The sequence below is a fragment of the Acartia tonsa genome, chromosome 6, assembly GCF_053477335.1.
Source record: "Acartia tonsa isolate MP-2025a chromosome 6, ASM5347733v1, whole genome shotgun sequence".
Lineage (NCBI taxonomy): Eukaryota > Metazoa > Arthropoda > Copepoda > Calanoida > Acartiidae > Acartia > Acartia tonsa.
The window spans coordinates 4,842,698-4,855,936 of record NC_137265.1 but is presented as its reverse complement, the minus strand read 5'-3'; the positions used below and the strand labels follow the sequence as shown (position 1 = coordinate 4,855,936).

The 13,239-nt window shown below is 29.4% G+C and overlaps 1 protein-coding gene across 23 annotated transcripts in view; it reads left to right on the top strand.

Annotated features, from left to right (window-relative positions):
* Window positions 1-13,239, top strand: part of LOC145321634 (sodium/hydrogen exchanger 9B1-like) — a 70,845-nt gene that overhangs the window by 40,235 nt on the left and 17,371 nt on the right. Inside the window, exon 1 of one of the 23 annotated variants that reach the window (XM_080163118.1) lies at window positions 1,478-1,653. The exons of 20 other annotated variants lie outside the window; for them this stretch is intronic. In XM_080163118.1, the coding sequence (XP_080019244.1) occupies window positions 1,511-1,653 (143 nt within the window). In that variant the 5' untranslated portion in view covers window positions 1,478-1,510. Of the gene's footprint in view, window positions 1-1,477; window positions 1,654-3,233; window positions 3,301-12,585; window positions 12,707-13,239 lie in introns of those variants that run through there. 2 more of the 23 variants (XM_080163121.1, XM_080163119.1) reach the window with 2 other exon arrangements.

The following is a 13,239-nucleotide window of genomic DNA, read 5'->3' as shown; positions in this document are numbered from 1 at the left end:
AATTCTATCTGCAGCCCATTCCTAAGAAAAAAACATAAAATTACAGCATCATATTTAAGATACTAAGCAGTTATTTTACTGTGATAATGCTATGTAAATGACTAAAGAACCCCTGTTTATTGAAGATCTTTGTGTAAGGTTAAGGGCCCTGTCGTATTAAGGCCTCCTTCTCTCCATGATCCTGCCACATTTACACGTGTTTCTCTGGCAATACTCCTCTCCAGAATTCTCTCGAAGTTGTATACACCTCTGACAAACAGGAAACGAGAGAGATAGAGACACAGAGGAGGGTTGCTATACGCGGAAAAGGAATGGTTTATGGTAGGCCCCGTCTTATCAACGGTTTCCATGCAAAACTGCAGATTTTTAGCATAATTGTCTTGCTGATAACAAAAATATCTAAAGTATTCATGCTTCAAATCATTAATTGCATGACCTTTGTAAGTCCTAACTATTAATAAAATTTGCTTGTTTATGGAATTTGGTCTTTTCTTTATTTTGGTTATTGTCACGCGCCTTATACAATAGCGGTAAATAGATCCTTTATATTCTTAATAGTTTTAGCCAAGACTTGAACCAATCACCTCCCTCACACCTTGATGTTAATGTAAAACTTAAGTTTATGATTAGATATTTTTTTTTAGTATTTTACCACAAAAAAAATGGTTGGTTGTCTGTAACACCTAATCAGCTGGGCCTTGCTCCCTACGGAGTGTCATGTCCTCTCAAACTTATGGTTTAGTTTATTCTAACATCTCAACGGAATACCAAGTGCTTTTTGAAATAAAAAAACTGTATTTAAATATTTTGTTCAGTAAATTATTAGTTTATTAAAATAGGGAACAATGTAAAATCCTTTTTTTTATTTAAGAACAGCATTTAAAATTTTATATTTTTGTACTTTGTACTTTTTGTACATTTAATTATTAATAGAATACATCGTTTTATTCATCGAAAATATCCAGATTCTATATTAGATAATAATATAAAATGTATCTTTTTATTTAAAGCACAAAGAAAGTTAATGATTTTTTAAAATGATTTGTTATCATTTGTCCAGCATTAACCTACTTTTTAAAGCAAATACACTTCTTGTTAAGTTAATTAGATTGTCTCGCTTAGAAAGAAAAGTAAAAACAATATAAGCATTGTTTTTTTTCTTTTTTCATAGGAAGACTAATTAATTGGTTTTTAATATGTATTTTTTGAAGAGGATTATCTATTAAGATTATTTTATATAAGGATAAGTATGGGATTATGAAAATCAATAAAAAACAAGTTTTTGAGGGGTTGGAAAGAAAATAAGTGTTTTAAGGTTATCTTTTTAGATGTTGCATCCCCCTTAGTTCAAATGATCATTTCCTTTGGGACTTAGTTAAATACCGCAATGTTGCTATGATTAGTATTTGCTCTAAGTACTTTGGTTCTAGTTTCCAAAGTGGTACACTATCCTGTATGTGCTGTTGCAATTGCATAGTAAAAATGTGGCACGAGGTATTATGAGCGGAGGATGTCTGATTCCGAAGATACAGACGGATCTCTGCAGCCTCTAACATCTTATTGTGGAGGTGGTGGTGAGGGCGGGGACAAGAAGGACATCCTGGTCTACCTACCCAGACGTCCTGGGGCCCTGCAGGGCAGCAGAACAACTAGGTGGGTCATCACAAGTAATCAATTAGGAATTTTTTTCTGTATTAAATATTGTCCATTTATTATTTTATCTTTTTTAAAATAGGATTATTTTTCAGTTTGGGGTTTGAACATTTGACTTTGAGATTCCTTGATATTACTTTTAAAAACCTTTATTTGGGGTTTACATGTTTTCATTCTTGTTTAAGTAAAAAAATATTTAAGTTAAGCTTATTTAAGGGGACTTATAATTTTAAATCATATGTACTTTTGACTATAGTAAAGTGTTTATTTTGTTACAATTTCAATTAAGCATATTGTCTTACTTAAAAAAATTGTTTAAGACTCAAAATGTATATATTTTTAAAGTTTAAAACACTAATCCTATTATATAAACCTGACAGTGTTCGGGAGGGTTTTAGGATATTTCAATAATGAATTAAAATCTTTACATGTTTATTTTTTTGCCACCTAATTCCCCCTAAGAAAACAAAGTCGTTGAAGCTAATGGCGCAACTACTATTAATTTATTAAGTAACACAATAAAAATGAATATGTATAAGGAAAAAGTAAAGTTCCTTTAAATGAATTAATAAGAGAAAAGTTTTTATTCTCCGGGAAAAACCAAACAATGTCTTTGAATGACGCACACGATGGAATTCTCCAATTAGTAAATAGATATATTTAACTTTGATACTCAGATTTAGATATCAGTTTTTAAGTAGAAGTTATTGGGATATTTATAGAGGTCTCGTAATCAAACATCTTGAATACTTTGAAACATCACAATAAATTAATTATTTACGATAACAAACTCTAAAATATTGGTTTCATGTCTTTTATTGGCTTAGTTGATACATTTTATCGTAATAAATGATAAAATAAACTATATTACTTTCTATTATGAATCCTAATAACTATTTATAAGAAAGTTCTAATGATATTGCTTTTTTATTTGTCATGTTTAATTAAAATATCAACAATAATACCATCTCCTTAATTTTATTATTATTAAAAGCACTTCAAGTTCTATTAAGATCATATAAAAATCACCTCATTTTGACTATTTTAATTAAATGTCTCGTTTTATCGTATTAAGCATGACGTTTAGTAATGTTAAAAAGAATTTAAAAATATGAAAAGCTTAGCTTTTTTAAAGCTTAACTTTTATTTTTTCTATATTCTTTCAAAAGTTGTACATTTGTTAGACAATTTAAGATTACAAGCCTGCCTAATTGTATGAAAATACAGCTAACCAAATTAAAACTACTACTTTATTCTAGGGTTGTGCCGGATATTCGATTGGCCGGATATCCGGCAATTGTCAATATCCATCCAGATACCGGATATTAAAACTATTCTGATACCGGATATCTTTCTGATTTATAATGCCGGATATCCGGTAAAACGGCCGGATATCCAATTATTTGCCGGATATCGAACTTTGGCCCGATATCCGTCCTGATACCGGATATCCGGCATTAGAAATCAGCCGGATATCCGGTATCCGGCCAAAAAAGTATCCGGCCCAACCCTACTGTGTTCCATTAAAATTGATTACTAATTGATTGCCTCATGACTGGCAGAATGATAGCTCGCACACTTCTTCTTGGACAACACAAAGCCTAAATAAAAAGATTAAATGATTGATATTGAAGAAATAGAAAATAGGTAATTTAGGTTTGAATTTGATTTTTTTATGTGTGGCTGAATTTTTGTGTGATTTTTCTTAGAATAGAATCCGGAATAGATCTTTTATGCTTGTATTTGAAGAGTCATACTTATTTTATCCTATTGTGAAAATTAATAATATTTTGCTTAACCACTGCACCTGAATAAAAATAAAAAATTTAGAATTTAAGACATTCTGGAACTAACCTATTTTTTAGAATACTAGAACCTAATTTATTATGATTCTAGAAGTAGACGAAGTTACAGAATTGACATTGTAATGTAAATGAGGTTCTATACGTCCTTGGTTTTATAATAAGCTTTTTTGTCCATTCTAGAAGTAAAAGAACGTTCTAGAATTGACTTTATAAGTATTTTATAAGTACAAGACGATCTGGAATTTGCTTTATAATAATTCTAGAAGTTAATAACGTTTATTATATATTTCAAAAGCTAAAGGATTTCTAGAAATGATATTTATATATTCTAGAAGTAAAAGACTTTTTAGAATTTTTTTGTGTAATCTAGTTATAAAGGACATTCTAGAACTTTTACTAGTGTATAATAAAAGTAAGGCAAGGCAGATATTGTACAAAACTATTAAATTGAAAGAATCTAAAATTTATTCCATCGTAGCCCATAATCTGATTAAAACACATCCCTAATGGTTTTGAGTGTTTTCCTTTTCAGAAAACATATCTACCCTTAAAGATTTGCATATTTCAGTTTGTACTCTTAAAGTTTTTGCATGGCTGCATTTTCTATCTCAATAATTTCATCAATGTTTAGTAGCGCAGCTACTGCATAACTAGGGTTTGTCCGTCATTCAGTCTGCTATAACATCACTGACTAAAAAAAGTTGACGGTCAAAGCCAGAAATTATCAGATAACTGACAATAGGTGTTAATGGGCAGATTTTAAAAATTTAAAACAGTTTATAAACTTTTGTAGAAGAACACTGGTCATAATGATTTGATGCTAATATCTCCAAACAACTACTTTTTATTCTTTTCACCTTGTTATTGCTGCAATACCTATGGAAATTTTTATCCTTTTTTGAGTTCAATTATCAAATAATGCAATATTTTCAACTTTTAGTAAATAATAAAATGGTGTAATGAAAAGGAGAAAGTTATTTTATTGTGAAAATGTAAAAAAACAGTTTTATTTAAAAGCTTTTTAAGTTATTAAAACATGAAAGAAAATGTTTAGATTAGATGATATCTGTACATGCAGGTTATGTTAACAAGAATTTTTTTTCAAATATCATTTTCATTAAACAATGAAAATAAACATTATTACCACTTCTACAGATAAAAAGAGAGGGGGTAGGTTTCTGGTAAAATCCGTAAAGGTTATGTGTTTAAGTAAAAAACAGTAGTAGAAAACGATAAAAATTTATGTTAACTTTTTTTTTTAAATTTTGTCTATAGTTCTTTTCAATAAGAAATACACATATTTAGTGAATATGATCGTTCTACTATTATTTTTAAGCCTTAAAACACACACCTTTACGGATTCTACCAGAAACCTACCCCTCTCTTTTTGGTGGAAAAATTTATGCTTAATTATGCTTAATTTTGGGACTAACAAATGAGAGAATATATTTTTGAAAACTTCAAGGGATCAATGAAAATTTGCAGTCCAATGTCCCCTCCATCACTCCTATCGCATTTTTATAATGATATAAGCGTATTTAAAAGCGTCAATTAAATGGTCCGAATTAATAAAGGATTTGTGCATAATATAAGAAATCCAAAAGGATAAATAGGTGACATCCGCAATGGCGTAACACAAAAACATAGATTACAACTAGTGGTTAAAACGTTTGGACACTCAACTTTTTATACTAACTAATAAAAAATGTCACACTTAACACCTATTCATTTCAATAATTTTACTTAAAATTAAAACTCCTGTACTTGAACCTAATTATTTTTTAAAATGCATCTTTTATTTTAGAAAATTAGAACTTAATAAAAAAATAGGAAAATTCTAAGTATCATTTTAAAGCTAAATTTCATTTTTGGTCAGTTGCATCTTTTATTTTAAGTCTGCCCTTCTTATTATAAAATAAAAAAATACTAATATTATTTTTGTGGGAAAAATGAATATATTTTCTTTTCTCCTATGGGATGATAGTGTAAGAAAAGATATTTTGAACAATCTTTTTGTACGCACTTATTTGTTTACTTAGCTAGGTGTTGAAAAGACACCAAGAATGGGTTATTGAAAATGATAAAATTTCGATACATTGAACTGATAGGGTTCTCTATTTAAGGAAGCTTTATATAGATTCCGAGGTGGAGTTAAGATATATTATTTTTAGATTTTAGTCTTAGGATTATTTTAGACCTATAATGTACACCTTCAAGTACATTATAGAGGTATAGATCTAGGATCGAAGCCGCTAGTATTGTATATAGTGTAAAGCGTTAACTTGTTTAAAAATTGCTTACTTAAAATTTTTCTAATTGGAAGGACTAAAGTTTAGATGTAAAATTATTGTTCATTGCTTTTTAACAGTAAGTTTAGTTGAATATAAACAGAGAGATACAAAAGTAATGGATAATAAGTCGTATAGAACAAAGTTGCGTGGCAAAATATATTTTAATTGGTCAATGGAGCAATTTTTTAAAGGCGTCAATATTATAGATCATTGTTTGCAACAGTAGGCAGGGTTTCTAAAGAGATAAGACAATGGTCGATAAATTATTGTACTTTCCTAATGATGGTACACAAAATTACTCCTTCTATAGTTTACAATTAGTGGTTGAAACGTTTGGCCACTCAACTGTATGAACTAACCAATCAATATTTAATAAAAGTCCCCAAGGTTGTTAAGCTAACAAATAAGAAAACGTAATTATAAGACTTTAGGGAATAGTAAAATAAACAGCCCAATGTCTCCTCCTTACCTAAATAGTAGTAGGCCTCTTTATTTACTAAATGAATGCGGACTTTTTGTTGCTAATAGAAACAAAAAAATTTTCACAATAGATTGTTTTCTTTTAACAGATCTGTTGCTTATTTTAAAGTCTATTTTGAGATTTAAAAAGTTAAAACCTGAAGTTTTCTGAAACAGTAACTTAAGAAATTTCATGAATTTTAGTAATCATTTGAGGGGTGGGGGGTGGGGGGGAACAATGATCTGCTTTATATATGAACTCGTTTTGTAATTTGTTTGGGTTTTACAAGGTAATAATTTCCATCACCTTTTTTAAAAATTAGGATCGCTTCATCGCTGCCTCAAAAAATTGTTTTTGTGAAAAATCCTCCAAAACGCATAAAAAATCTACAAAAATTAAGAAGCCATAGATAGAATGGTTATTAACATCAGATTTGATTTAATTTTTGTAGATTTTTATCTGATTTTGGAGAATTTTTTACAAAAACAATTTTGGTGATGCAGCGACCCATATTTTTTTAAGAATCCACCTGTGGACTCTTAAATACCTTAAAAGAATTAATATTTCATTATTAAATAATCCTCTTGGTACAACCTTTTTTTTGAAAAATGGTCTACTATCTATAAATAATGACTTCATTCTATTCAATAGTAAAAAAATTCTTTAAAAATGTTTGAATACATTTAGACTGGATAAAGATTTAATTAAAAAATTTCAATTTTCATAATTCTAGCCAAAAAGATGCAAAAATTAGTCAATAGCAAAAAGTTTAATAATGCAATTTTTCTACTAAAAGCTTATTTAAAGTTTGGTTTTGTACTTTTAAGTTAACTGAAGCTTTTGGGTTTCACCACAAGAAAACTAAGACTAGCATCTCCATAACTAGCTCCGCTTTAAAGATTAAAAAAGAAATATTAATGAAAAAGAACAGAAAATCGATAGCTAAATACATCAAATATATAGTCAGCTTTTGCAGTTGCAGAGTGTCTCTATGTTCTTTGTAAACTTTGCTTTTATAGTTTAGCTGGTGGCTTTTGGGAAGTATGGACGGACTTACCTACCCTATGTGTTAAGAAGCTTTGCCCCTTATAAAATATAATACAGTCAAGTTTTGGCACGCAACTCTATGAAAAAGTATTTTGATATTGCTGAGAATAAAAACAAGTAACTGGTCAAAACTCAAAACCAGGGTTGCCGTTTTTTTTTTATCGTATCTAAAGTACTTTTTACTCAGAGCAAGGTTTTTTTTAAACATTTGAATTACCATATAAAGTATTACTGTGTAACAGTATACTGTTCATTACTTTTAATAAAACTCGTATTTCTCATATATCTCGTCTACAAAGTTAATTAATTATGTTTCTTTTTAATTTCCATTTTGTGTTGGCAACCCTTTGCTTCGCTATAGGCCTTACAGAATTTCATTTGACGTTGACTAAAGGTTATTTTGTTTACTGGAAATAGTATTTTTGTCCAGCTTGCTGCAACCTTTTTTTTCAATTTACAATTCTTATATAGAAGCGAGACTTTACTTAAGTTTTGTCAATATATAAGACTTTATAGATGCCATTTAAGATTAACATCTGAAGTTTACTGTGTAGATTCCTATAATTATAAGACATGTTAATGCAAAAACTACTATTGGTTGTCTTTTTAGAGTAAAACAATAGAGAGGGAAGGGGTAAAATAACTGTATCTTCCCACCCCTAGGACTGTGAGCCGACTTTTAATTGGGTCTTTGAAAATCAACCAATAGCGTCGGGAATATTAACACAGCCTAGTCGCCACTAAATCAATTTACTAGCAGACGAAAAAGTTCTCGAACAGGGGGATTCAGAGTAGTTGTCAGGTTATATATCTATATTTAAAGATTTATTGTCTGATCATGTTTGATTGTTTAAGAATCCTTATAGAAACTTAATAGATATATGACAGGGTACAAAAAAGACACTTGCGACCTTGCTATGCTATTTCTGTATTATATCTTCCTTGTTCTTTTTCTCGTTTGATCATTGAGGTAAAACCTGTACAAAGAAATTGAACATGAATTATCTCTTTTCATGTAAAAGTGGTATTGGTTCTGCTGGGATGTAATTTACATTTTTTTATATTTGCTTTTTTGCCACTAAAAGAGAAAAAAACTTGTATTGTACAAATAAATCTACATATATATTTGGATTTCAAGTCTTTATTCAAGTTAAATATCGGAACGGCCCCAATAGTATCTGTAACAATTTTTAGCTCTATATCTCAACTTTGAAGCATTTTGCAGTCAGTCTTGCAAAGGGTGTAAAATTTAATCTTAAGAAAAATGCTCTAAAACCATTTCTAGATGTTGACACCTAAGTTTTGAATTTTAGATTTTACTGTACTTTTTAAATAAAACTGAAATATTTTTTCGTTGTTCTATTTATTAAAAAACAAGAAAATAAGCCATTAAATTCTGATAACTATAAGTGGGGTAAAATTGCTTTCAAAAAAGTTCTCATAAATACACACACTGTACATTTTATATAGATTTTGACCCCTTCCACACCCTAAATAAGTATTTTCTTTTTGTTTACCCTTTTTGTCTTACTCCTCGATTAGATACAACCCTATAAATAACAAATATTTAAGAGTTTTGATTTAATTTGAATATATCTTAGTGGGAGGGTTTGAATGCAAAGTCAACAAACTAAAGATATAAAACTAGTTTTTATCAATACCAAAACAATTAAAGAACTCCAAACTTCCCACGAAAAAGCTGATTCTAAAATTTTGTAGCGAAGCATAAATGAATTTGAAGTGGTTAAACTGAAAAAAAAACTTTTTCTTTACAGTTCGGCTTATATGTAATACTTTTAAAAAATTACCTAATAAGTATTCAATGTTTAAGTCTGTCTATTTCTGTTTTAAAGCTCTTATTTCTTTTTTACGGTTTTATAGAAACTTAAAATTGCGGACGAAATATTTTAATGCATTAATTTCACCTTTAAATTTTTATTCAACCAGTTTATGCTTGAAGCTACTCTTAATTAATTATGCAATTTATAAGATTAGACTATTTTTATCCTTATTTTGTACTAAAGTATCTCGCTAACCGCTGAACCGATCATGTTCTCCTTTACAGGGTAGCTTCTCATAAGTCCTTGCAAGTTAACTATTTTGGGAGGGTACCACCAACCCAAAAGGGAGGCCCTTAGAAAAAAATTATCCCTCGGGTTTTTTTTCAGGTTTTCTTTTTAAATTCAAATAAAAAATTGGTATATGGAATTCAACTCCACCATCCTGAAGTGCCCCTAGAGGCCTCTAGGCGGCATAGTTTTTAATTTCACCCTGTCTTGACGAAATGTATTTCTTTGAAATGCTTTTTACGTTTCCTGTAACCTTTTATATTCTAAGAATCTTTTATATAAACATGATATCTAATCTTCAATTGTGAAAGGGATATGATATCCAAAAAATTATGTAATTTTTTTTTATTTTGTCTATGGTTCTTTTCAATAAGAAATGCAAATATTTAGGTAATATAATCGTTCTACTACTATTTTTAAGCCTTAAAACACACACCTTTACGGATTTTACCCTCAACCTACTTTCCCCTTTGTCGTTGTGTAAAGGATGTTTGTTTGTGTGTATCGAAGTATCTCTGAAGCCGCTGAAACCTGAGGTGGATTCTTAAAAAAAAATTGCCCCACTAATCGGTTAGTGGGGCAAAATTGTTCTCGAGAAAAATCCCCCAAAATCACATTAAAAATCTACAAAAATTAAATAAAATCTTATGTTAATAAACCATCTATGATTTTATTTAATTTTTGTAGATTTTTTTTTAATGTGATTTTGGAGGATTTTTCTTGAAAACAATTTTTCCCCACTAACCGAAAAGTGGGGCAATTTTTTTTAAGAATCCACCTCTGAACCGATACGTTTTAAAACTAAAATTTACAGTTAAGGGTCAACTGGCCTACCATTAGTTAATCTAAAGTGTCCTTAGAACCTTGTCGACTATAGCGTAAAAGCAGTTAATACTAGAATATTTTTTCCTAAGATAATCTAAAATAACTTTTATCCTAGCGATCTTTGTTAGGCTTCTAAGTAATATACAATTTCTTTATTTATATCTTTCTCATATAAATAACTCTTCCTTATAATATAATATTTGTACTTTATAGCAGCTTATCTTTTAAATAATTCATTATTTTAGTTTTTTCAGTAACTTTCAAAAAAAATTCTATATAAATCATATTTTTGTGGAAATTAGTTGTCTCAAAAAATAGACCCTGTATAGTATATAAGTTACTAACGGCTACGCCATAGACGCCTCTAGGGGAACTTAAGGTGGGAGGGAGAAAAATCGCCTTCCCCCCCTCTACCAGTTTGGAGTTTTAAAAAGAGTTGGAACGTGGAGATATCCTTCCCCAAATAGTTAAAAACCTTTCTTGGGCCCATAAGAAGCAACACTGTATAGGAGAACCACATCGCTTCAGCGGTAAGCGAGATTCTTCTGTAGAGACAAAAAAACCTTACTACTTTGTATAACAGGATAAATGGTTATTTAAGTCATAATTTCTTAGAACATCTATAGCATAAACACATGAGTAAACCTAGCACGTTTTTACATTGTTTATCTTAACTTTGTACATAAACAAGGATGACAACATCCATAAAAGCGGAGCTCTGAAACGGTAGGACAAACTAACATTAACACTTTTAGAGTATCAGAACTAAATAATCAAAATACAAATGTATATAAGTTGAAACAGAACTGTAAGTAAATTTGTGTGAAAACTGATGAAATACTTTGTTGTCCTAGGAATCAGTATTTCAAAAATCAGATATATCAGATAATTTTATCACATAAAAATTTGTTAAAAATCAACTTGCTTAAAATGGACGTACGGAAATTCTGGTAACGATTATAGTTATGACGCTTTCTAAATCGATAGGACAAATCTAACATGTTTAAATTAACGAAAAGAGTTGTTACGGACGGACGAACACAGACCCTAATTATATAAAAGCTTTGGTTTAAAAAATATTCTCAATTCCTCACATCCTTAGAGATAAATACTTTGAATATCTGACATAGCCTCCAGTTAAGCTGAATAATATTTACTTTAAAAAAAAATTAAAATAGAGAACGCACTATAGAGCTTGTTCTAAACACGGCTGGGTATCAAAATTAGAAAAATATTTTTACTTGAATATTATAATTTTTTAATTTAATATTTTATCAACCTTAAATGCTTTGATAAGGTCGTAAAATATGTTTGCTTTATACCTGGAGGACCTAGTAAGGTTTGCCGGGACCCTCTGGGGTCGCCAAGAGTGTGATACTGAAAAAAATTTCAATCCAGTTAAGTTGTTATAATTGTACATTTTATATCCGCGGAAAGCAGTTCTATGATACTATTCGATAAATAATCATTATCTATTTTTGCACAGAAAATGAGAATGATTTAAAAACCTTATCTCACTTTGTTAACAACTTTTATGGAGATATGATAATTATAGAGTAGTTACATTATTGAATATTTAGATATTAATTTTGCTAACATTTGTCCTTCCCCTTGAATTTAAGGCCTATGCTTTCTTATGTGTTTTAAGCAGTGTTCTTTCACTAACACAAAAATATCTTAATTGCATGTTACATTTTGTAACAAGCACAATAGAGCAAAGCGAGGAAACAATAGGTTGTTTTTTACACTAGTCCCCAAAGTTTTATAATAACGTTTTCTTATTTGTTTGCTTAACAACTTTGGGGACTTTGGTAAATTTTTATTGGTTGCTTTATTAAGTTTGTGTTCAAACTTTCAATCATTTTTTTTAGTTTTGTGTATCATCATTGGGGATGTACATCAATTTATCAGCCATTGTCTCATCACTTTAGATCCATGGTTTATTGCAATTATAGTTTTTTTTGTGGAAGTGATAGTTTAGCGTTTTGTGCAGTATTAGCTGTTAAAATCTAGCCTATTCTAAACATCCAGTGTACACATATATATAGGCAACATTCAAACAGGAAAGGTCACAAATATTATTTAATAGCTTTAGAGAAGTCGGACGGACAGATGTATTGTTGAGTAGCGTTACTTATTAAAAGTTTTATTTTATTGAAATTAATACTTGTTGAAACATTTCCTTATAACATTTTGAAATTTACTTATATGTTACTTAAAATTTCTAGGACAGCAAAGTTTGTTGTTTGGGGTAGGTTTTGAGCTGTTTTTCTTGGAGAAGTTTAACTCCCATTATAGAAACTTAGATGCAAATTCTATGGAAAATTGGAAAATTGCTATTTTTGCGATTCAAAATTGTAGCTGCTTCGCGCGAGTATAAAAACATAAGGTACATGTGAAGCTTCTTATACATACATACATATGTTTTAGCCTCCAGGTTTTTTTTTAAATCTCGCTGAGGTTATTTAAAGTTTTTAGTTTGTCCCAAGCTATCATTATTGAAGGATATAATCAAAGCTACAAATTTCTTATGTGAAATTTCTGTGAATGTCTTAGGTCTTTTGTTCATTAAGTTAAAGGTTTTTAATTTTTTCTCCTTTTCCTTTTATTATTTTTTTCTATTTTTACTTTAATTTCAATGTTTCTTCAGAAATGGCCTTAAGTTTTAATAAACACGTCTTAACAAACATAATGCTACCTAGAAAAGCACAATTTTTGAGGTCCTATTTATAAAATATGATGGTTTTTGAAATGATTAAACTATTTTATTATATAGTGTGGGGGAAGGGGCGAGAGTTCCCCTTCTACAGCCTAGCTGCTACTATATTAGTCCTATATTTTAAGTTTAAAAGTACAGAAATCCAACCCATTAAGTATAAAATGGAAAAGTTAACTTTTTACTTGCAGAAGTTAGTTTTTTTTGCGTTTAAAGATATATAGGATTAAGTAAGAAAAAGTTTGATTATCCATTATAAAAAATCCTTGAAAACTTTTCTTCATTTTTTTATTTGATATTTTTTTCTGAAAACTGGAAATCTAACACGGATGCAAAGAAAATAAAACACTTTGATTTTATACAAGTTTACAAA